General features: G+C 47.6%; 1 protein-coding gene across 2 annotated transcripts in view; it reads right to left on the bottom strand.

The window, feature by feature from the left end:
- The window catches only part of LOC146074025 (RING finger protein 24), a 60,636-nt gene that overhangs the window by 24,578 nt on the left and 10,643 nt on the right, over positions 1-25,415 (bottom strand). The window contains exon 1 of one of the 2 annotated variants that reach the window (XM_083181751.1): positions 220-345. The exons of the other annotated variant lie outside the window; for it this stretch is intronic. Within the exon in view, the coding sequence (XP_083037877.1) occupies positions 220-278 (59 nt within the window). The 5' untranslated portion in view covers positions 279-345. Of the gene's footprint in view, positions 1-219; positions 346-25,415 lie in introns of those variants that run through there. 2 annotated transcript variants of the gene reach the window in all.

The raw sequence follows: 25,415 nt of genomic DNA on the forward strand, positions 1-25,415 counted from the left end.
ATACGACCCTTCGGAAATGTGCAGTGAATGAAAAAGCAACAACACCCCTACAAATACAAACCTAATGCTGGAAGCCCGCAAGTGACACAATAGATGTAGCAGAATCCCCCCCCCCAACTGTGTAAATAAATATAGCGCTGAGTGCAGGCCAGCATTGCAGGAATTCTGCAATCAGTCAGAGAAGCCTGCGCTGGTTCCCAGGGAAGGAATGAAACGTACCGACTGCTGCTCCCATTGTGCTTCCTCGGATGGAAGTGTATGGGAGGGAAGAACTGCATTCTGTAATAACACAACACGCAGCTACTGTCAGTGCCAGATCTGTTTACATGAGAGGCCGGGCGTGCAGCCAGCCTTATAGGAGTCCCCGCCCCAGTGGGCTGGCACCTGTCACATGCTCACAACACAACACAGGAGGAAAGAAAAGGGGAATTTTGTGCAATTGGCAGTCACGCCACGTACTTACATACAAGACCTATATTACACTTAACCCCTACCTAATTGTTCCCTGGTTCATACCAAGTCTTCGAAAGCTCCTAACTGCCATTTTAAACCCAGTCTGTGGCATGGCGGTAACGAACTGATGGGTTGGTGGTTTTTCACTCTTTATTTGATCACTTTTCAAGGCTTAGTACATCTGACCCCCATTGAGAAAAATATAAACAGGTAATTCACAGTGGAATGTGAGCACCTGTGCGGCTGGTCCTCATGTTGCCATGGTGATGGGCCTATTTTTTTGTGGAGGCCTGGGCCTGCAGTTCATGTGCCCCATCTATCCGTGAAGTCCCACATCGACGGGTAAAGGGTAACGCCAACCTAGTGTGGAGTTACCCAGCGAGTCCATATGGGGACAGAGATAAGCAGCAGAGAACCGGAGAAATCTCAGATTTAATCCCTGTTGATCGCAGCACTGAGTGTAAAATGACACCTCAATGTGAGATTGTGTTACGGGCATAAGATGGCGGGGCTGGCGCACACATGGTCACACACCGAGGTGTGTCATGTGATCAGATATCTGCGCTACAGGGAACATCAGCAGCTGGCATCCATCGCCAATGTATCTGGGTTCACGGTGAGAATGTCATGTGACGCAAACATGGCAGGACAGACGTTCAAGATGAGCAATCCCATTGGTGGGTGATCCTGGACCATTCTCCCTACAGCCCTGACCTGGCACAGAGTCCCTGAAAAACCACCTGGGTGTCTCCATAAGAATTCTTTCAACACACACACAGAGGCAATCACACATACAGAAATACAGAGGCAATCACAAAGTAGCAGACTAGCTTTCGAAGCTTTTGCTTCGAGCAGGCTTAGCTAGTACATAATATTCATTCATAGGACAGGCTTCTACTGTATTGCAGACAACGCTTACAGTATAATCATATCATGCACTGGCACGTACTGTAGTCACTAAGTATTAAGCGGTAATTGGCAGCAGACCCCACCCAGGAATGGAGATTTAGGGATTACTGCCGGACAGGCGTCTGCTTGCTCCCACTCCTTTTATATAATCCTGAGACCCTGTCATATACACGCAGCTCAGACACAAGCTATTATTCACTGGGAAAGCAGCTGGGTGCCGGACGGGGTCCCGACAGTCATTTACCCGACGTCGGGATCCCGACTGTTAAAACACCGACAGACAGGTTCCCGTCGGCCACCGGCTATTCTCCCTCTTGGGGGTCCACGACCCCCATAGAGGGAGAATAGAACAGGTGGCGAGCATAGTGAGCCACCGTGCCCGCGAGGGGCTTTGTTGCGCTCGCCATGCTGTCTGAGTCCGGCCAGTCGGGATCCGGACTGTCGGAACCCCATACCACACCCCGAGCAGCTCACCCATTTACTGCAGTAACATACGCGCAATGCTGGTACTCTCACCGCTGAGAGTATTTCAGGCCCGCTGAGAATCGGGCACAGTCATTACGGGCGCATAGCCTCTGCCTTAGTGCCGTTACAGCGCACCCATCACATCTCTCCTAACATGAGAACAGGACATTACCCTTCCTCACAAAATCTAGATCTGGGGGACACAGCAGGTTTGATCAGCACGGAGAACGTTAGTGGGGGCAGCTGTGAGGTGCAGTAGGCCTTTGGGACTTTCAAGTTGCTGATTCTGCTCCTGATCGCTACAGAAAGAGGCCTGCGTCATTATCAGTGCCCAATACAGTAACGGCTATCAGTCCATAGACCGTGGCTGCCCACATATCTATTAACCGTGGCTACCCGTATATCTACTAACCACGGCTGTCCACGTGCCAACTAGCCAGTGCAGTGACTGGGCCTGGACCAAATACTACTCCATAGCAATCGGGAAAACCTGACAAAGGCACACTTATATCCCCTTCTCCCCGTCACCCTATTCAGTAATTCTAGGCTGATTACTGTAAATTAGTTTTCTTCCTATAAAACAAACCACGTTAGAGCGAGAACCTCTGTCTAATCCCCAGATTCTGTGGCTTACGTTAGGACCACGGCTGAGGCAATCAGGAATGACTAAGTAACTTTGCCTTACGTGGGATGTATTACGGGACGTCAGACACCAGGAGTCAGGGTCATGTGTTCTGTCATGTACAGTGCTGTATGTATTGACACAGCAGATCCGGATGATCGCTTAACAGTGTCTAGTTTGACATGCACTAGGCCATCATTAGCGAAAGATCGACATGGCAATGTCAGCTCATTAAAATGTTGACTTTCAGTTTTCTTGATTTTTTTTTTGGAGTCATTTTTAGTACTTTACAATCCACTGTAGCGCCACACTAATTGAGGGCTCCACGTGCTCAGGTGTCGACATGGACACCAAAAAACTCATGTTGACCTTTGCATAGGTCGACCTTTTCCATGTCAACATTGACCTTGTGCATGTCCACTCTGTGATCCACACAACCGATGGAGAGACAGATCAGGTATGGGTCATTGTGTCGATCAATATTAGGTTGACATACATTGGGTCGACCATTGAATGTCGACATGGCTTAGGTCGACACCTGAAATAGGTCAACATGTCTAATGTCGACATGGCTGGAAGGTCAACATACACATTATGTCGACAATGGATAGATCGACATGTTTTTTTCACTCTTTTTTGTCCCGAATGTCATCATGGACACCGTATCGGTGTACCGCTGCGCTTGCCATGCTTTGGACACTTCTATGCTGCCTCCACACCATAGAGATGGTAGGGCATGAAATACCACCTGTCAGCACATGTCTGCTAAAGAATAAGTGAAAAACCCATCGACCTAGCCATGTCGACCCAATGTATATGTCGACACAACGACTGTATACCCTCTAGAGTCTAGACTGAATACTAGAAATGGTTGGTTAGTGACCATCGTTTACCAGTATGTGTTTGGAGTGAGGGGACCGGAGCACACAGAGGAATCCCAGGCATAACATGTAGAAGGACATACAAACTCCACACAGATACGACCTCACAACGGAGAGGAACAATGCAATTGCTGTTTTTCCGCATGTCACATTAAATGTGTGCACAGTAATTCGGCCAGGAGGTGCTGAGCCACCCACTAAGCAGCGAACGGTCGCTGCTTAGTGAGCAGTACTGAATCAGGCACTAGGTGTAAAAAAATCCCTGCTTAGTGGATGGCTGCAAATAACTGTCACAGTTTAAAAGGTAAAAATATAATACTAGGGTAGCCATAATATGCACATGTGAAACTTACCAAGATACAGTACTACCCAAACCTCATAATTCCTCTTAAGTGACAAATAAGGTTTTATAGGAACCTGCGCCTACTCTTCCTGTCATCTGTTGCAAGAGTTTAAATGATGGGAAAATAAGTATTTTGAGTTGCAGCATTCTCTTATGAGAAGAAGCGGGATACGGAGTCCGGTATAAAAGGATGAATATTAAACAGGAGGCTGTGCTGGTTTAGCCAAGGGAAATCTGAGAAATCTGGCATGCAAATGACCTCCTTCCAGAAACCCTGTCCTGCAGCAACGACCATAAGAAAGATGGTACAAAGTATGCCTGTTACCTAGGAGACCACACACAGTTGTGGCTGCTCTGTAATCCTTGTATCTGATAAAACCTTACCAGTGACACCGGATACCTCATAATCCGAGACGGAATTACCGCGGTTCCTCGGCAGTGGCTGCAGGCACAAGCAAGGTGGCTGCAGCAAGCACACTGAAGGCCAGTTTAGGCTTTCATTACTCTGCCAACCCCTCCCCAAATACTGCTATGTAATATTAAGCCCCTATGCAGAACGCACATTTTATATATTGCGTTAGAACATGCCTGATTGGTATGTAATATGCCACTATGTAAAGCCTGTTTTACTATCTGTTGCCATGGAGATGAGGCCTAGTTGGGAATGCTCTTACCAGGGGACCCATTGATACCCCCCCTCTATGGTTGATGAAATGTGATTCGGTAGATTCAGTGACAGAGATGACTGCTATAATATCAGTCACACGCTCCCTCATCACTAACGTGATATCATACACTGGATGCACGCAGGGGACGGTGATGACAAATGACACTGTGGGGGCCTTGATAGTTCATTACAGCGATAAAGGCAGGAAACATACAAGCTTCCTTATCCGAGCGGTCACATTGTTATAAATAGAAAGGTGTGACTAAAATAACGATGGCGTTTACCACACAAACAATCCTCAATTATTTTCAATAAACATTGACTATAACCGCAAGGCGGAATACTGGCAAGGCACACATAAAACCCACAGTAGCCTGCACATTTCCCCATATGTATTGCCGTTTAATAAATGGGATATTAATTCAGTGCTATAGTTTCAACATTTTTTCCCCTCCAAGACCACCAAACCGAAGCCAAAGGCAGCCATTTTGAGACCGTACTGGTATTAATATTATTAATTTACTACTAAGGCATGAGGGCCGTAGCTTGCTTAGATTTGAAAGTAGGGTGTATTCTTATGAGCAACGCACAAAATGGCCGTCTCTACTAAAACAGATTCTCTACATAGTCATGAACATTGGTTCAGTGTACAAGATGGTTGCCTCTCTTCTGCATGGACATGGGAACATTTTCATTTCTCATGCAAGTGGAACAAAATCTTCCTGTCACGGCGTGAGAGCAGCAGTATCCCGCTCCACACCCAGTAGCTTGCGTTTGTGCCTTAGGGCGGGATGTACTAAAGGGAAAAAAATTTCCTATGTACCATTAGCCGCCCGCCCCATCTCCGCCTGGCAGTATGTGGCGATACCCTATAGAAGCCTATGGGTTTCTATCGCCGCCCGCGCGACCCCCCCTCTCGGCCTCCATCGATCTCCTCCTCCCCCAGCAGGTGTCACAGCCGGGAGGACATCCGGCTGCAGGGGGGAGGAGGCGACTCAGGGGGACACTGACAGCCGCTGGGATGTGACGGAGACCCCCGCACACCACATTACAGGTATCGCGGGGTCTCCATCACCGAAACTCGATGCTAGCCGCATGTTGTCGATGCTAGCAGCATCAGCTTCTAGCTGCCATGTCACTGGAAGGCGATTGAAAAATGACAGTTAGGAGCTGAGTGGTTGGTACTTTGGGCAGATGTATTAAGCCTGGTGAAGTGGCTGGTGCGTTATCACTTCACCAGACTTAATAAATCTGCCCCTAGGTCTCTTCCCACTTATCTCTCTCTGAGGCTTGGTACATCTGCCCCACAGCGAGTGCAGGCACGGGAGTAGAACTTCTATCACTTTCCCCTGACTACGGCGATTTGGAAACTTGCCACCTAACCCATGGCCTATTGCAAGGTGCAATCCAAACAGGACCTCAGCTGATGTTTTAATACACAAAAGGTTTCTGTTTGTTTTTTAAAAAAGGAGATAATAATTAGCCAATATACTGTATATAAACCAAGCGTTCACAGCTTTATGTAATACATTCTATCCAAAGCTATATATAAATTTATGATACACAGATTGGTACTCTTTACCTATCACGGCGCCCATCGCGGGCATCGCGGGTACATTTATGTCTGGCCGCGACACGACCGACGCGATGCCCGCGATTTCCCATTGAAACCCATGTTAAACATGGAAATCGCGTCGGTCGCGTCGCGGCCGGCCATAAATGTGCACACGATGGCCGCGACGCGATGCCCACGATTTGCCATAGGAATCAATGTTAAAAGGCCCGATGGACACGATTTTCATGTTAAATGGCTGAATGGACCCGATTTTACCATAGGAAACAATGTTAAATGGGCCTTAGAGCCCAAATAGTTACCCTGAACTCTGAAATGGCCCCCCCAATTGTTTACGCCACCCCACGATCAACGTCAACCCGAAGCGTGGCGAGCGCAGCGAGCCCGCGAGGGGCGGCGGTACGCGTCCTCCGACCATTTCATACCCCCACTATCCACGTCGGCGTGGAGTTGAGAATAGAATAGTGTGGCGAGCGCAGCGAGCCCGAAGCGTGGCGAGCGTAGCGAGCCCCGCGAGGGGACACGGATACCTTCACAGCTATACGCGTCCCCTCGCGGGCTTCACAGGTGTCCATGGCGACGCGGACACCTGTGAAGCCCGCGAAGGGACGCGTTTACCTGTGAAGGTATCCGCGTGCGCTCGCCACGCTTCGGGCTCGGTGGCTCGCTGCGCTCGCCACACTATTCTATTCTCAACTCCACGCCGACGTGGATAGTGGGGGTATGAAAAGGTTGGAGGACGCGTACCGCCGCCCCTCACGGGCTCGCTGCGCTCGCCACGCTTCGGGTTGACGTTGATCGTGGGGTGGGTAAACAATTGGGGGGGCCATTTCAGAGTTCAGGGTAACTATTTGGGCTCTAAGGCCCATTTAACATTGTTTCCTATGGTAAAATCGGGTCCATTCAGCCATTTAACATGAAAATCGTGTCCATCGGGCCTTTTAACATTGATTCCTATGGCAAATCGTGGGCATCGCGTCGCGGCCATCGTGTGCACATTTATGGCCGGCCGCGACGCGACCGACGCGATGTCCATGTTTAACATGGTTTTAAATGGGAAATCGTGGACATCGCGACGGTCGCGCCGCGGCCGGGCATCTTTAGCCCGCATACGACGCGACCGACGCGATTTTTTACCTCACGATGCCCACGATCAAGATCGTGGGCGCCGTGCTAGGTAAAGAGTACCCACAGATTTTCCGGCATTCTTTTTTAATTCTCCATGACATTAAAAAGGAACAAACACGTCATTTGATGAATGGAAAAAACGTGTCCCCCAGCTCAGTTTCTATACAATCAACAATTTGGCCACAATCCAGAGAAATAGGCACAAAACTTTCAAAAATTTACCACACAATAGTTTATGTAACGAAGCTTCTATACCCCGGGTATAGCTGGAACGTTGGGAAATGGGCAGTCATGCCAGGAACCAATCAGTGCACAGGAACCAATCCTGAGAAGGCAGCGCCTTTCTGTCTGCATCACTCTTGGTCAGTGGAGAGTGAAAGCTTGTGTGATTGGCTTGCTAGTCTCCTGGATAACAGAGCTGCCTAGTACTGCAGACTAGTTTAGATACATTTTTGGTGATGTAGAGCTAACCGACATGCCATGCTTTACAGTTTCAGATTTATGCCCTATATAGTTTTGTAGTTTCTGATGAAGAAAGCATTGTATTATGATGGCACAGACCATATATAAAAGAACACTTAGTTTAGGTGCACGTGAGGAGAGGGGCTGACAACATCATTAGTACATTTGCCTTTCTTGAACTTGAATAAGCGAGAACTCCTACTTCCTGTCACTCTCACAGTGTGACATCCGCGTCGGCATATCTGCCATGTCGGAGAGAAAATTAGTTCCCATGATGTCACCATAGTAACTGCAGAAAGGATTTGTCTGTAGGAATAAGGCTGGAATGTATGAGACTCATTTATTCCCCAAATTATACAGAATTACAGACTGGAGCTCAAATTGCTTCCCATTGTGAGATGCAAATCCAGTGTTTACCCTACACGTTGTGTCCTGACACTGCATGTCTGCAACGGAGACTGACGGACTGTCTACATGCAGAGACTGCCGCATCTACGCACAGAGACTGCCATGTCTATGCCCAGAGACTGCTAGGTCTGACGGACTGTCTACACGTAGAGACAGCCACATCTACGCACAGAGACTGCCATGTCTACGCCCAGAGACTGCTAGGTCTGACGGACTGTCTACACGCAGAGACTGCCGCATTTACGCACAGAGACTGCCCGGTCTGACGGACTGTCTACATGCAGAGACTGCCGCATCTACACGCAGAGACTGACGGACTGTCTACACGCAGAGACTGCTAGGTCTGATGGACTGTCTACATGCAGAGAATGCCGCATCTACACGCAGAGACTGACGGACTGTCTACACGCAGAGACTGCCACATCTACGCACAGAGACCGCCTGGTCTGACAGACTGTCTACAGGTAGAGACTGCCGAATCTACACGCAGACACTGCCCGGTCTGACAGACTGTCTAGTCCAGTGTTGGCTAACCTTGACACTCCAGATGTTGTTGAACTACACATCCCAGCATGCCGTGCTACAATTTTGCTATTTGGCCATGCTACAACTGATGCAGGGCATGCTGGGATGTGTAGTTCAACAACAGCTGGAGTGTCAAGGTTAGCCATCACTGGTCTAGTCTACAAACAGAGACTGCCCGGTCCGACAGACTATCTAGTCTACTTGCAGAGACTGCCATGTCTATTCTTAGAGACTGCCCGGTCTGACTGCCGTGTCTGCCCTCAGAAACTGCCTGCCATGTGTATAATCAGAGACCGGCCTATACCAACTGCCTGCCATGTGTATAATCAGAGACCGGCCTATACCGACTGCCTGCTAGGTCCATATATTACAGTCTCGTCTTCTTGCCGTTTTCAGTCATGTACAGATTGCAGATCACTCATTTAAAACCCTTTAAGCTCCTTTAAATGATCAGTGAGCTTTGCTAAGACGGGTGCACTGCCGCACTACCTGCCACCATCTGTACAGCCATATTACCATGCCATTTGGATGCCGGAAGACAAAATTCATAGACTGCATGGGAGTGATGTGTGCAATATAATATTTTATAAATGTCGGCACTATGGGCCTAGCGTGGACTGAATAGGATTCAAATGTTGAGCAATGTTTTTATAGATCTTAATAGGTTATATGTGAGGGTGTAGTTAATGTTCAGCGCTGCAGCATCATGGGATTTAGGCGAAGATGCACCAAATCCTGGAGAGCGATAACATACTGTGACAAGGAATCACATAGATTGAAACGAAGCGTGGTTCTTTATTTGCAGCAGATAGACAGGATAGATAGACAGCATACCAGGATATCAGCTTGGCAATTCTTAGGTTACGGCAACGGCATGTTTCAGCAGGCAAAACGCAGGCTTCACAATACGGGTACTCCAAAAAATGCCCAACGTAATCCACACATTCACCCCAACCTATGACCCAGCCGCTAAAAGGCATTGGGAACACTGACCTGCTATGGACAAACATACAACCGGAAGTAACAGGTGTTGTTAATCAGCAGACAGGGATTCACAATACAACTTAGGAAATCAGGACTGGATCTCACTAGCCCTGCTGCTGCTCTAAATCCTGGACTGGATATTTCTCATTCACCTCATCCCTGCTGCAGTACTAACCAATCAGCTTCTGTCATTTACTACAGACTGTGCAAAACAATGAAAGTAGCTGATTGGCTTGGATTGACCGCTGTGCCAGCTAAATCATAAACACAAGTATTACAAAGATGAACCCTGCTGTCAACTGAGCTCAACTCCAAACGTGCACCCCCAGGGTTCATCCTCCGTTCTTTATATATTCCGAGGAGGAGTAGAATTGACAGATCACTCTCATCTGAGAACTCAAATCCATATGTGCACCACCGGGGTCATCCTTGAATATTTGTTTTGTAGGATGAGTACAATTGACAGATAGCTGTCAAGTTCAAATCCAAGGCTGAAAAGGCAAATTTTCTTGGCGCTAAAAAGGACAGTGTTTACAAACCAAGGTCAGAGGGCAATGTGTGTTTGTTAAGGAGGATCCTTCTGAAGAACTTGAGTTTTAAGTCATCTGAACTTCTAGAAGCAACTGTAATGAGGTGATACGCCTAGCATCGTCAAACAGGAATTGCTATTCCATAGGACATTTTATAGTAAAACGGTCATTTGCGCCCATATATTACCAGATTTCATTCCAATCAGTCAACTAATTGGCTGGTTGGAATGATCGCACTTCCGATGGGTGTTCCAAATACATTTTTGTTCTACAGAATCCAAAAAGAGTGATTTAGCTTTTACATTCAGGCCTACATTCCTTGTGGAGCCACGTTCATTTTCTCTCTTAAAATAAATTACTAATTATATATTTTCAATATTAAGCCGAATTTGCATCCAAGTAAGACACATTTGATGACCAAGCGTTCTGAGCATGGCTCAGAACATCGCCCCATAAGCGATGTGGATGATCTGGTTGGTGATTTAAGGTAGATTGTCTAAGGAGCAGGAGGTTCAAGATTTATCGAATAGAATCCACTGCAGCGAGATACTGAATATTGAGGTTGCAGCCAGGTTATATATGCCAAATTTGCCAAAATGAAATTCACGTTTTTCCAGGCAAGAATAATGTTGAGACAAGTGCCCTTTAATACCTGATAAAGGGAAGTGCACCTTCGTCTTGGTGCCCGGTAGAAGACATGTGACAGTGAAGACAAGATGGCCCCTGCACATGATCAGTAGAGATCTTGGTGGCCATCTTAGGATAGGTTATGAAGTTTCCCAGGAACTGAAACAGGGAATTCTAATATCAGTATTTCATACATAGAAATACATAGTCTTAGAAGTTGTTGGAAATTTTTCTAAAACCATGGGTGCAGTCAGCAACTAACAGGAAGAGCGTATTCATCGGCGGCCAGAGTGGCCATCTGGAAAATTCCAGGAGGGCCAATGGTCTGATGGGCCGGTGTGGTCTAAAAGCCTAGCTCGGCATTTCTGTTCCAGTTCCCGGCACTCTTGTCAACCGCCCAACATAATTAGAAACAAACATGGCGTGTCAGGAGGTCAGGTCCTAATGATTCATCGTCTTGAGTGGTGACAAAGCGACTTATCGAGCACATTGTGAAAAATAAACAGAAGATGACATTTTTGAACGGTCTTTACTGTCCCCAGTAACATGACTATGTGGGGGGCTTATACATGCACTAAGATCAGAGGATATTAACGAAAGAAAAGTCCTACATTGAGAACATGGCAGATAAATCCAACGCCCCACATAGTTCCCGGGTGGTCCCAGGCTTCTGCAGTGACCAGTGTCTGAATAGTTAACCATCTCCTTCATTTTCATTCACATAACGCAGCTTCCTTCCTTGTGGAAAAGCAGCTGGTGTCGTCTCTGGCTTCCTGCATATCGGAACTCATTACACGCTCTCTGTGCGCAACGTGACAATATGAAGAAAAAAAACCTTTCAAACCAAAATATCCGCTTGCAGCAGCAGCTGGGATAAATGGGGCTCCCCTCCCCCACCCCTGCCACTCTGATGGAAACTGAAAAGCACGTGGCCGCGCAATATCCACGTCCTAAGGCAGGGTTATGCCATCCGTGGTTCTCCGGGAATGGGGGAACTACAAGTACCAGTGCATCCGTCCAGCGGCTCACGGTGTCTGCTGGGACTTGTGTTTCCACCTCAGCAGCAGCTCTGCAGATTGCATTATCCATACTCTAAGGGGGGTATTCAATGTCAGGGGCACGGCTGTCGAGCTAGCGCGACAGCCGTGCCCCTGTCCCGTTCTCGGTGAGCTCGCCTGGAGCTCGGCAGTCGGGATTCAATGTCCCGGCCGCCGAGCGGCGAGAAGGGGGCGTGGCCGCGAGTTGCGGCCGGGAAGTGACGAGCTGCAGCCGGCAGCTCGTCACTTCCCGGCTGTTCTCGGCAGAACGAGCCCGACAGCTAGAGATGTGGGGCTCGTTCTGACAGGAAACCCTGTTCAATGCTGTCGGGGAAGACAGCATTGAATAGGGCCCGTCGAGCATCTCCCCCACGGGAGATGCTCGACGGCGATTGAATCTCCCCCTAAAGGTGGCCATACACACACAGATTTATCTGCAGATCTGCCTGGTTGGAACAAAAACCTGGTAATGGATGACAGTTGACCATTTGCTTGGAAATGGTGGAAAACTGACAAACTGTCACTCATCCATAACCATGTTTTTGTTCCAACCAGCCAGATCTGAAGATAAATCTTACTAGTGTATGGGCACCTTAAGCAATGACTCATTTCCGATCACAGGACGGTGTATGACCCAGTCCTGGCTGTACTGTGAATTGGGAAAGGCCCCATTACACTATAAATAGTTTATCTACCAGAATGATGAAAAACACCAGCAACCAGCTCTCGTTTATAGGGAGGGGCCAGGTTCTTCTAGTAAAGGTTATTTTCCTTAAAAAAAAAAAAAAGAAATTCCCCTATCCTGTGACTACATACATAGTAGTAACATAGTAGGGAAGGTTAAATAAAGACGTTCATCCATCAAGTCCAACCTGTTTTAACTGATCTCATTGGAGTGAATTCTAGGATTATACACTTTGATTCAATATTTGGCTTGACTAGTGAGTTGTGTTGGTGGGGAGTTCCGCACCTTTACTACCCACACCGCAAAGAACCCTTCCTGCTATCGGTATGAAACCTCCTCATTTCAGTTTTAGTGTACCCCCATGTCCTGGTCACCATCCTTAATCCTTTGAGTGCCAAGTGAACTTGCCAAACAGGTGTAAAATTTGGCAAGAAAACATTTTTATTCATCACAATGACCTGTAATGTTACCTTACTTTTTTTTTTGTACGAAGCAGTGAGAAGGGAGGAGTAGTGAGCCAGAGGAGACATGGCCCATGGCAACTGCTCTGTATAATTTTATATTATGCAAATTATAGATGTTACTTAAGTGCTGATTGGTTGCCCATGGGCCCTTTCTCGTCTGGCTCACTTCTCCTCCCTTATCACTGCTTCGTACATCTACCCCTGAGCATAGCCACCAAGGTTATTATCCATTGGTATTCCTAGGTTACTTTCCATTTCTGCTTCACCTAAATCTACCCCATTTAGAGTATAACACTAGCACCCTGGTTATGTCCCCCAAGATGCAGGACCTTACATTTATCAATATGGATTTACATTTCCCATTAATCTGCCCGCCGCAAGTTTAAGCGACCATTCATTACCCTAGGAATTTAATTTCATTGCATATAAAATCTATGCCCGGCTGTGTGTGTGTTACAGTACTGTAGTGTACAAGGACCTGACACAGTGCAGTGCAGGCTGTGTGTGTTACAGTACTGTACAAGGACCTGACGCAGTGCAGTGCGAGCTGTGTGTGTTACAGTACTGTACAAGGACCTGACACAGTGCAGTGCGGGCTGTGTGTGTTACAGTACTGTAGTGTACAAGGACCTGACGTGGTGCAGTGCGGGCTGTGTGTGTTACAGTACTGTAGTGTACAAGGACCTGACACAGTGCAGTGCGGGCTGTGTGTGTTACAGTACTGTACAAGGACCTGACGCAGTGCAGTGCGGGCTGTGTGTGTTACAGTACTGTAGTGTACAAGGACCTGACATGGTGCAGTGCGGGCTGTGTGTGTTACAGTACTGTAGTGTACAAGGACCTGACATGGTGCAGTGCGGGCTGTGTGTGTTACAGTACTGTAGTGTACAAGGACCTGACATGGTGCAGTGCGGGCTGTGTGTGTTACAGTACTGTAGTGTACAAGGACCTGACACAGTGCAGTGCGGGCTGTGTGTGTTACAGTACTGTAGTGTACAAGGACCTGACACAGTGCAGTGCGAGCTGTGTGTGTTACAGTACTGTAGTGTACAAGGACCTGACATGGTGCAGTGCGGGCTGTGTGTGTGTTACAGTACTGTAGTGTACAAGGACCTGACGTGGTGCAGTGCGGGCTGTGTGTGTGTTACAGTACTGTAGTGTACAAGGACCTGACGCGGTGCAGTGCAGGCTGTGTGTGTTACAGTACTGTAGTGTACAAGGACCTGCGCAGTGCAGTGCGTCAGGCCCTTGTGTATAACACGCTTCCCTGCGTGATGCTCTGGGCCCCGCCTCCAAGGGCGCCCGCTTCTTCAGTGGAGTAGACTAGTTGCTGCACCATCACGGCAGTGCACAGTCTGTACTGCCGCTGCGGCGCGGAGTCTCTTTGCCTGGTTATAGGCTCCCAGGTATACCCATACCTAGTCTAAGGAAGACATTGCACAGACTGTCACTATATCATCCTGTAATACTGACCGTAATAGTCGCGTGGACATCACATTATCAATGGCGATACCACACACAGCCTGGCAGCCATTGCGGACGATGATGATCATCATGTATGGCTGTGTGTGGTACATATTTTGTACCACACACAGCCATACAAGGTAATCATCATCATCATCAATGGCTGCCAGGCTGTGTACCGTACTAGCCGGAGAGATCATCAATTTCTGGGGGTACAGTGTGTATTACAATTATATGATGTCCTTCCTTTCAAATCAAGAAGGTAACGTCCACATATCTAAATATATTTTGGGGTAGAAGGTCAAAAAGCTCCCTGACTGCTGCTGTAGGGGCTGACAGTATACAGGCTGGGACTTAACACCGTACTAAGCAGACACTAGAGGGCACTAGTCTCCCAAGCCTGCCCATTCCCTACTACTGTAACCATTGGTGTAACCGAATGCAATGCTTGCAGTATAATTCCCCCTTAATTGTTTTAAAGGAACATTTGTATCCAAAGAGGACTATGGCATCTCCAAAGCATTGTAGCCCAATCCTGAGGGACACTCACGGGCGTACTGTATGCTCTCCCCTGGACTCCCCAAAAATGGCAGGAGGTAAGCTGTTGAGCCAGCGGACAGTCGAGTAACGGAAGCATAACAGCGTTGCGGTAATTTTCAGGGTACTATAATGCTGCTTTCAGACCGCATAACTGGCTTTGACCCTGTATTTGAAAGCGTTTCCAAAAACGGGTCTGCCAGATAAAACCCCTTTCACACCGCAGCTCTTAAACGGTATATTACCGTTTAAGTGCCGATTTTTTGACACTGGCAGACCCGTTTTTGGAAACTTTCCAAATACAGGGTCAAAGCCAGTGCAGCCTTCAGCCCTCCCCTCCGTGCAGCTCCCCCTTATAAGAAAAGTGACTTTTGGAAAATGGCTGCCCCCATACGAAAGACAGTTTTTTTTAAACAGGTTTTCCTATGGGGCAGCCATTTTCTGAAAGACACTTTTTTTCATAAGTGCTTCCGACCATACAGAACTGCAGTGCCGGGATCCACAACGGAGGTACCGGCTGCACGGGGGTAGGTCGACACGGGGGGGGGGGGGGGGGGGGGCGGGGTGGCTCCAGTGCTGTGAATATTTAATGAGCGCTCATTAAATACTCACTGTGCTGAATTTAGGACCCAGCTCATTGGCTGGGTCCTAAATACCATTTCAGAACCCAATTTTGAGCCTAAAATACCGGTTCTGAAACGGGTAGGACCCTGCATTTTAACCAGTTAGAAAAAACGGTATTTTCTAACCGGTTAAGTGGTCCTGCACCTTTCAGACCGCACAGATTACCGTTTTAAAACGGTAAAAAAACGGCAATATACCGTTTACAAAGTGCGGTCTGAAAGGGGCATAAATGTATAATAAGAACACAAATCTGCTTGGTCTACAGTATATTATGTATAAACAAGATGTCCGCAGCTAAGGCACAATAAGCCTGTGTCTGGGAATATCCAGAAATAGCATCTTCTATCCAGAAATAGATCAGGAAAGGCTACAATGCAGAACATCCTATGCTACACCATGCTGATTATTAGACTCTCTCCCCCTACAGTACCAACCAATCAGCTTTTGTCATTTTACAGGCTGTGGGCGGGATGCAGTAACATCTGCCGCACCACTTTGCCCCCCTGCGATGGCACCGCAGCGAAAAACCCGGCGTGCAGGTTTTACCGCATGCCAAAATGCGGTAAAAGCCCAGATAACAGGGTTTTATCGCATTTTTCCTTTAGCGCATCCCGCCCTGTGTTTGAAAAATTGCCTTTAGGAGCTGATTGGCCGGTGATAAAAAACAGACAGTTTATCACTTCACCGAGCTTCATAAATCTTCCCCTCTGTGAGGAGACCTGGAAAACATGAACTGCTGGTAGTTCTCAAGGACGGGAGTTAGCTACCCCTGTACTAAGCCTCAGAGAGAGATAAAGTGGACAGAGAAACCAACCAGCTCCCAACTGCCATTGTTCAAACACGGCCTGTTGTTGTGACAGTTGGGAGCTGATTGGCTGGGACTTTCTCTAAAAGGATTAGTACAAAAGACATTTGTCTCTCCAAGATTTGACGCATTCCCTTCAAAATAGATAGTTCTGATCCTCTTTTATTTTCCCATATGTAGATAACCTTGAGTTCTACAGCAATAAGCCTGAGACACCGCACTGGCCCTCAGAGCTCACCAGGGACAACACAGAAAAGGACTGTCAGCATAACCCAGAGGAGAGTTATTACGCGACACAAGTCTGTGTGGGTTACATTTGCACATTCTGGGTCATGGCGTATAACAAGGGCTGTATTATCCTTTTATGCTGCTAGAGAAGAGACTCGGAGAAAACATGGTGTTTGATGTTGGTGTCCCAGAGCGCGGACATAGAACAAAACAGCTCCCGCCGTCCTGCCCCACTCCTGTGCATCGCAGCTCACAGCCGGGTAACACGGCCACACAATACCGACCGCACCTGGTACCGGACCACGGCTGAGACAGACATTCACAAACCTTCCCGGCTGTTGCGTATCAAAGGCTTGGAACAAAAATACACTGAGTTTTGCATTGCAAAGTCCCAGCACAGGACGCTAAATCCACCGCTTCCAATATCATCTTAGTATGCAAATCCAGGCCCTCTGTCGGGTTACTATAAAAAAAAAAAAACATAAAAAAAAACATAAAAAAAAACAACAGGGAGCTGTCCTAAGCCACTTATGGAATAGTGCGGGCGACAACAGTATCAATAATGAGCACTAATGGGCCTTCGAGGTGTATAGGTTTATTGATATGTTCAGATTCATATCTTCTCTTGGTCTTGTGGGACATTGCATCGTTTTCCATACATGCATGAGGTAAAATGTAGACAAATATTTGAATTATGGGTGGTTAAAAAAAAGATAATGGACCATCCTGCGTTTACGCGCATTGATCCTTCACAGATTTCCCGCTAAATATCTGCTTACTGCCTAGATACGATGAAGCCTGTTATCGAAGATGCATAGCAACGCAGCCCGGAGATACCACTGGTTACTAACTAATTCAAAGGCTCAATATGACCACCAGCTGTGGTCAAACTACATATCCCAGCATGTCCTGGTACAGCGTTAGCACTCCCCAATAGGAAAATTGCAGAATTGGTTGGCCTTTGAATTGGTTAAGAACCAGTGACATCTACGGGACTGCGTTGTGGAGTTCTAGAACAGCTGGAAGACCGTCTTAAGACGATAGAAAGTTTATGCTAATGGCAATTCTCAAAAGTTTTGTAAAGTGAAAATGTTTTTCAGTTAATGGACCCTTATAGGCCTTTCACCCCTTCGGTGGTATGGGCGGAAATTTCTCGGGCTGAGCTACGCTTCGGGAGTGGGCTCTCCTGAGAAATTTCCGGGCATGCCACTGTAAAGAAAGGGTGCGCCAGTGGTGCCACCACCATCCCCCGTCACTGATCATGGGATAGAGGCAGCCTCTCTCCCCACTCAGCACACGCTGCTGAGTGCCGTGTGCTGTGAGCACGGGATAGAGGCAGCTGCAGCAGCCTGTGTGCCGGCACACAGCCAGCATCCCTTGCAAATTTTTTATTTTTTTTACAGGAACATGGCCATGCCCTCTGTTGACCACACCCTTTTTACCAGGCCTTGGCAGTGCATTCAGAAAGTCATAAGCTTTCCAATGACATATCACAATGCATGAAAAGAACAGGCATAGCATGGACCCTTATGACAGCAGCCTTAAGGGATCGTCCGATTAAACTCATCTTCAAACTTAGATTGCCCCTTAAGATAAGGTAGTGTGCAAAGTTTGATGACGATTAGTTAAAGCGTTCGAGAGTTATCATCACACACACACACACACACACACGAACATCATTCAATTATACTCATGTAGATATCTTCCTTGTGTGCAGGTGATGCAGTCCGAGACAGGTGAAGGGTCCAGTGGCTGCAGTACAGTTTAAAATTCAAATAGAGTAGCCACGCCCACTGCCACCAACTGCCATTCCAAACTGACTCACTGGCAGTGGGTGTGGCTCCACTATTTGAATTTTAAACTGTACTGCAGCCACTGTCCCTCCACTGCCACCACTGAATACAAGTCAGTCCCATTGTACGGATGGTTACCACCAGCGGACACAGAAAGTATTTAGTTTTGAGTTTTTTCGGTGGGCGTCTCTGGGAGGTAACAGGAAAGTGGCTAGTGGCCATGTACCCACAATCTGAGCCTCGAATCTACAGAGTAGTTCTATTATGAAATACTATGGGTGGGATGTACTAAACTGAAAACGCGGTAAAAATCTGGGTTTTTACGGCATTTTGTCGGATGCACTAAAGCCCCTGGGGGGTTACTCTTATGGGCTTTTTTTTTTTGTGACTCCCGCTTCACCCCCCACCTGATGTCTGTCCGGCTTGCTGCGGTGCAACCCAGACCAATGACCTCCTCCTCCCTAGCACCAGAACTTTCCCCTTCCTGGTGTAGAAGGAGGAGCCTAGCAGTCCCAGTCTGAGCAGGAGGCTGCCGGGCAAAGGTGAAGGGGGAGGGCAAGCGGGGTCCCGCTCACTCTCCACTGTCTGTGTCGCAAGAGCCGCAATACCAATCTCATATGTTTGTGCATTTGAGATGTGTGGCAGGATGCACCGAAGTAGCTTGGTACATCCCGCCCCTTGGGTGAGATTTATCAAATTTGGAGAGGGGTAAGTGAAGTTGCCCCTAGCAACCAATCAGCTTCTGTCATTTATAGACTGCTAGATAGAAGATAGTTGGAAGCTGATGTGGTTGCTATGGGTTATTGCTCCTCCACTTCTCTCTCCAAGGCTGGATACATCTTACAGATACAACTCATATGTATCCGGCAGCAGTCCAGCCCTAAGCGAGGGAAATGCCTGGGATTATAAGCAGCTCGGTTACACTGACCCTGAGCCATCTCATCTGATTACAATGAGCACTTTCTACAAATCCTGTCAGGCACCTGAACTGCCGGGACTACATAACAGTAACCAGCCAGATCCTGCGGCATAGGTCATGTAGGTCTGAGATTACAGCCAATGCCCAGCAGTCACCCTGTCTAATCATACCTGGGGACTAGCGGTGGCCATACACTAGTACAATAGGGCCCTCCGTCACACCATTTCCACCCATATGGCTGATACATCGTCATGGCTGTGACAAGGACTTGTCAGATCCTGTGGCAGTCAACGGCAGCGATTATGATACATCGGATGCATTTATACATCGTATGCAGTGTATTTTGGATGCTGCACACTCAGTTCCTGCACACAATATTTATCGCATCACATGCGCGATTGCATGTAGTTTTTAAACACAAGCAATGCGATGTGCGATCTGCCAGTTTATATACCCCCCCTATAGCCCAGCCCTCATTCCATCACCCGATTTCAGGTCACAAGGGACATGCAATTTATTGCATGATTGTATGCACATCGAACGAGGGAAAAAAGCACTTCAGGTGCGATATATCGCATGGAGAGCTTTGAGCGAAACTGTGGCGATATATCGCATCGCATATCATCGCACATGTGTATGGACACCATTAGGGAGAAGGGTTGTCAGGGTGGTGGTATATTTGAGAGACAGCGCAGACATGACACTTGGAGGATATCGCATAGGGAACAGCGAGACCACCCCTCAGGGATTCGCCAGGAGCAGGGGGTACGCTGAATAGAATATAGGTTTACTTTATCCTTTCCCAACAGAACCCTCTCTGGGAAGTTACATATGGGCAGGATCTGTGGTGACCCCCTCAGGCACAGCACCGTCCTCCCCGCACCGGTGGGATAGAAGGCACAGCAGGACGTACACTTACCCGCTATGGATCAGCACCGAAGCAGAACGTAGAGAGGTTCCGGCTGCAGGGGAGTAACAGGACCTTGCTGTATACAAGGAATGAGGAGAGTCCCGGGGAGGAGGGACTATTGTTGAGAAGGGAGAGGATTTATTATAATAGATTACAATGAAAAGCCCTTTTAAATAAGTGTGCGGCGAGGCTGGTAAATGGAGGTTTGTGTAGCAAAGCAGCCGTGTCTGCTGGTTTTATGACTTAATGTGCCTGGTTACAGGAGCACTAATGGTCTTACACACCACACTAATGAGACAGATAGCAGCACCTGCAGAGGCGCACTTCGGTCACAGTCACCCGACCGGATATAATGCATTATTACATATTATACTTCAGGAGTAACTATAACCCATCACTCTCAGAGTCTCGTTGTTCTGCCCTGCGTTCCCTACCTTACCCAATGGTGGACTCTCCAATCCTAGTCCATCCCCCCCATCCTATTTGGGGGCTCTTATAGTGCACCCTGTCCCTACAAATCCTGGATGACTAGGAGTACCCCCAGTGCCACTGGTATTGCAGTCATTAAAGCCTAGGGATGGACATCAAATCACAATGCTTAACCACCATCAATGTTTTTGATTTGATGGTAGTGTTTTTACCATTTGATGGCAGCATTCGGATGTTTAGCCCCATCGATGGTAAACATTCTATGGTGTTTTCCGATGTTCCCCACCAGCCGTGCTGCATTGCTTCTGCCCATGGGTGGCTGGGCTGAAAATGGTTGCGCATGTGCCAATCATATGAAATTTTCCTTCTAATTCTTTTGATGCGATGGCCAGTGACCATCGCATTGAAAGATTCTATGGCGGAAGCCCAGCCACCATTTGATGGTGGTTGTCCGATGTTCATCTTTACTAAAGGCCAGATGTATCAAGCTTCAAGAAGTGATAAAGTGATAAACAACCAGCCAATCAGCTCCTACCTGTCATTTTTTCAAACCCAGCATGTAACATGGGAGCTGGGAGCCGATTGGCTGGCTGTTTATCACTTTGGGCCTTATTCTAGTTCACTCTTTCTGACAAAATCCTTCTTAGATGGACAAAACCATGTGCACTGCAGGGTGGCAGATGTAACATGTGCAGAGATAATAGATTTGGGCGAGTTATTTTGTTTCTGTGCAGGGTAAATACTGGCTGCATTATTTTTACACTGCAATATAGATCTCACTTTGAAGTAAAACCCCACCCAAATCTAATTCTCTCTGCACAAGTTACATCTGCCCCACCTGCAGTGCACATGGTTTGTCCATCTAAGAAGGATTTTGTCAGAAAGAGTGAACTAGGATAAGGCCCCTTTGATACATCTGGCCGTAATAGACGTTTCCCTAACTATGCAAAACCGACGCGCCCTGCACAGGCAAATCGTAGTCTACGGCGCTCTCTAATTTCAAGACAACATCAAGGTTTTAAAAATAAAAATGTTGTCCCTATTAAGGAATACTGCCCAATATCCCCCCCCCCCCCCCCCCTTATGCTGCACGCCAGACGCCAGTCTTCTCTATGGTTCGTGTTCTGTACATACCTGGGTTTTAAACTCGGTTCTTCTTCAGCCCATTCAAACTGACCAAGGTACTGTCCCATGAATATCTGCACGGGACGCAGTAACTGTACTGCTGGTCAGAATGCCGGCTGGCGGAATCCAGGCGGTAAAACCCCCCCAACTGCTGGCCAGAACACCGTCACTGGAACCGAATGCTACCTGCGGAATTCCCATTGTAAGTATGAGAATTATAAGTCACCAGTAATACAAGACACCGGGCAGAATATATACATAGTAACAGGCAAGGTACTGAGCATAGACAACGCAGGCTACATAGCCTATAGGAGGCGTCATACAAGGACGAGCTGGGAAACAGAGGAAACCTTGCCTGAGCTGTCCTCAGAGCCAGCTGGATCTAAAGCAACGGTCCCTGGTTGGATGGAGTACAATGGAAAATTGCCTCCTGCATCCAGCGCAGCGCGATTGGCACGCAGACACTTTTATCTTATATAGCAGTGGACACTGTTGAGATAGCCATGTAGGGGAGCAAGGTACCGGGCTTTTCATGTAAGCTTAGATTTCCTATCCCACAGAGCTGCCTTCGGCCTGCGGTGCCTGATTGCTGAAACATGAGTAATGCAACAGATGTTTCGTTACTGGTTGTATGCGGGAGAGGCTGCAAGGTCACCCAGCTGCAGACTGAGTACCACACAGAGGAGAGACGCATTAACCCAATCACTGCCAGTCAGATTGGGTTACAAGCGCACTGATTGGGAACAGTAAACGTGTGCTTAGTACAGCGAGGGCGAAATCTACAAATTAAACCAGAAAAACCATGAAAAATTAACGTCGACCATTCCAGGTTCACCCAAGGTCAATGTTTGTGTCGACCTTGTGCATCTCAATCATTTGGTGTCGACTTATTGGCTGCCGACATTTTATACCATAACCACAACCTAGTTACACTGAGCCAAATGCACATTGGGGCGTATTCAATCTTGCCCAAGTTTTTCATCAGGTGAAAAAAAAAAAGTCAAAGATTCGCTGATCAGAATTCAATCACGCCCGTTTTTGAGTACATCGCCCACGCCATTTCAGTGTTTTTATGGGTGGAAATAGCTGCTGCAAAAACGTGCGCAAATTTGCCAAAACCACATGAATTTGCGGCATATCACCAATTTACACAGTTTTCGCCAATGCTAGGTTTTTCACCCAGGCGAAAAAAATCGACACGGGGATTGAATACGGCGAGTCGGATTTGGCCAAAAAACTGGCCCAGGATTGAATACCCCCCCGCCAATTTTCAAAAAGGGATAAGGTGGAGAGAGTGACAAACAACCAGCCTATCAGATCCTAGCTGCCATGTTACAGTCTGTGTTTAGAAAGTGACAGTTAGGAGCTGGTTGATTGGTTGTTTTTTATCACTCTTTGAAGCTTAGTACATCTGTCCCTCTAGCTTTGAATAAGTGAGGGGGGGGTATTAATACCCACGTGAATTTAAAGTGTCCACAACAACTGAACGCTCCTCATCTACAGCACCCACTCTTCGGGGGTAAAAAAGGTCAATGATCCCTATTTCTATTTACATCCCAGCTGCGTCTGCGTGCTGGGGACTGCCGCTGCATCAAAGCTACAGACATGGTCGTTCGCCTAACTGCAACTGGTGTCCTTCATTAACCCCCAAATAATCCCACGTCTGACACTCAGCAACCCTGCGAGTGCATCCATCCCAGCAAAACCGCCACTTTCCTGGTTGTTTTACGGCATTGTAATTCCTGAGCCCGGCCTTAGCCCATCACACAGAAATCTGCTCAGCCATAAAACGCCATCATTAAAACTCAATTTCATTTACTACACCGGCTCAATCACATGTAAGCAGCAAACTATTACAGGTTATTAGTATAGCCGCTACAGAATCTGAGGTCTTCCACCTTAACCCTTAGTGCCAACGTTGCTGCAAGAGATGTCCTCTAATGGTTAGCATTACTGCCTCACAGCACTGAGGTCATGGGTTCGATCCCCACCATGGCTCTAACTGTGCGGAGTTTGTATATTCTCCCCGTACTTGCATGGGTTTACTCCGGGTACTCCAGTTTCCTCCTACAATCCAAAAATATACAGATAGGTTAATTGGCTTCCAACAAAATTAATCCTAGAATGTCTGTGTGTACTGTACATGTGGTAGGGAATATAGATTGTAAGCTCCACTGGAGCAGGGACTGATGATTAGCCAACCAATCATTCCCCGCTCATCACAGCACCTTGCTGCCACTTTACGCTCAAGGCAGCCTTGGATGTAATCGTTTAGCGCCTCCTGCGCACATATGCTGAGCGTCACATCGAATCAATACTCTGACCTAAATAAATATATGGATGCACCCTCCTCAAGCGTTGTCAGGGGCGAGATAGATGCTCCTTGAGCTATAAGCCTGGCCGCTTGCGTCTTAGGGCACGTCCTTGGCTGTTCCACTCTCAGACTCTTGCAGTTAAATAAGTGGAGAGGGAAAAAAATGGTCTTAAAGTAGGTCATCGAGTGCCAATCACCATTTATAGCTGGAATACTCCGCTGCCAAAAGAATCCTGGACGACTCCCAGGTTCCCGGAGATTAATTGCAATGGAGATTTACTGCTGAAAAATGATCAGCAGATCCTTAACCCAGATATGGGGTGTAATTCTTATCACAGGGCGGCGAGTAGAGGACGCTCACAACCTGAAGAGGTAACCGTTACTTGCTATGGTAAGCCCGAGAACAGAAGGCCAACATTAGCCGGATTAGCTGGATCCGTTGTATTTGCCATATGGGGACGTTATACAATAGGCCCCTGTTAAGACTTTTTATTCAGAATCCAATAACAATTTTTGTTCCGGTTGGACATAGGAATATACAGTATAGGTCCCCTGAAGACTTTGCCATCACCGAGGCATAAACCACGAGGCTCCTCGTGCCTCAGAGAGCTCACCATCCCGACCGGTTGCAGGTTGGTGCAACCAATGAAATGATTCTACGCAGGCAATGCTCATAGATCAGTGATTGAGAACCTTGGCACTCCAGCTGTTGCTGAACTACACATCCCAGCATGCCCTGCAACAGTTTTTGCTATTTGGCCATGCTAAAGCAGTTGCAGGGCATGCTGGGATGTGTAGTTCAGCAACAGCTGGAGTGCCAAGGTTCACAATCACGGTCAGAGATGAATGTTCAGAGGCATTGTGAAGGCCATTCTGACGTACCGACATCTACGATGGAGGTTACGGACCAGTAAGTACGCTCACAGATGGTTAATGTCTTGGATACATCCCCCCCCCCCCCCCCCCCTCTATCAATTTATCAGAGCTGCATTATTCCCCCAGGGCCTGTGAATGGGCTTATTAAGCAATGTGACCATGAAGGAATGATTTGACGCACAGAAAACAAACAGTAACAAGCAGCCCCTTGAGAGTCTCTGCATGCCACACATTGCTGGACCCATCCCACACCAAGGGCAGGCTTCACCTACACCAACAAGGTTAATTACAGACATTAAACCCTCTGACATCCATCCCATTGGTTCCCTGTCCCACTCCTCATCCGTGCCCACAGAGATCTCACTCGCTAGCAGGTCCCTCTATCCCTCTGCATCGCTAGCTAGTCACGTCATCTGCAGAGATTAAGGAGGTCATTCTGGTCGACACGCAAAGTTGTGAAACTCGCAGCTTTGCTTGTCAGTTTTACGTGGCCGGAACGAACGCAGTGTATGGTATGTGATCCTGACGCCCGGGGGGGAGGGGGGGGGATCGTATGCGGTCATGGGTTGTAGGGTGAACAAGTCGACATGTCGAAGGTTCACCATCAAACACATGGAGTAGAATTCTA

Source organism: Crinia signifera, chromosome 1 (assembly GCF_055691185.1).
Source record: "Crinia signifera chromosome 1, ASM5569118v1, whole genome shotgun sequence".
NCBI classification, from domain to species: domain Eukaryota; kingdom Metazoa; phylum Chordata; class Amphibia; order Anura; family Myobatrachidae; genus Crinia; species Crinia signifera.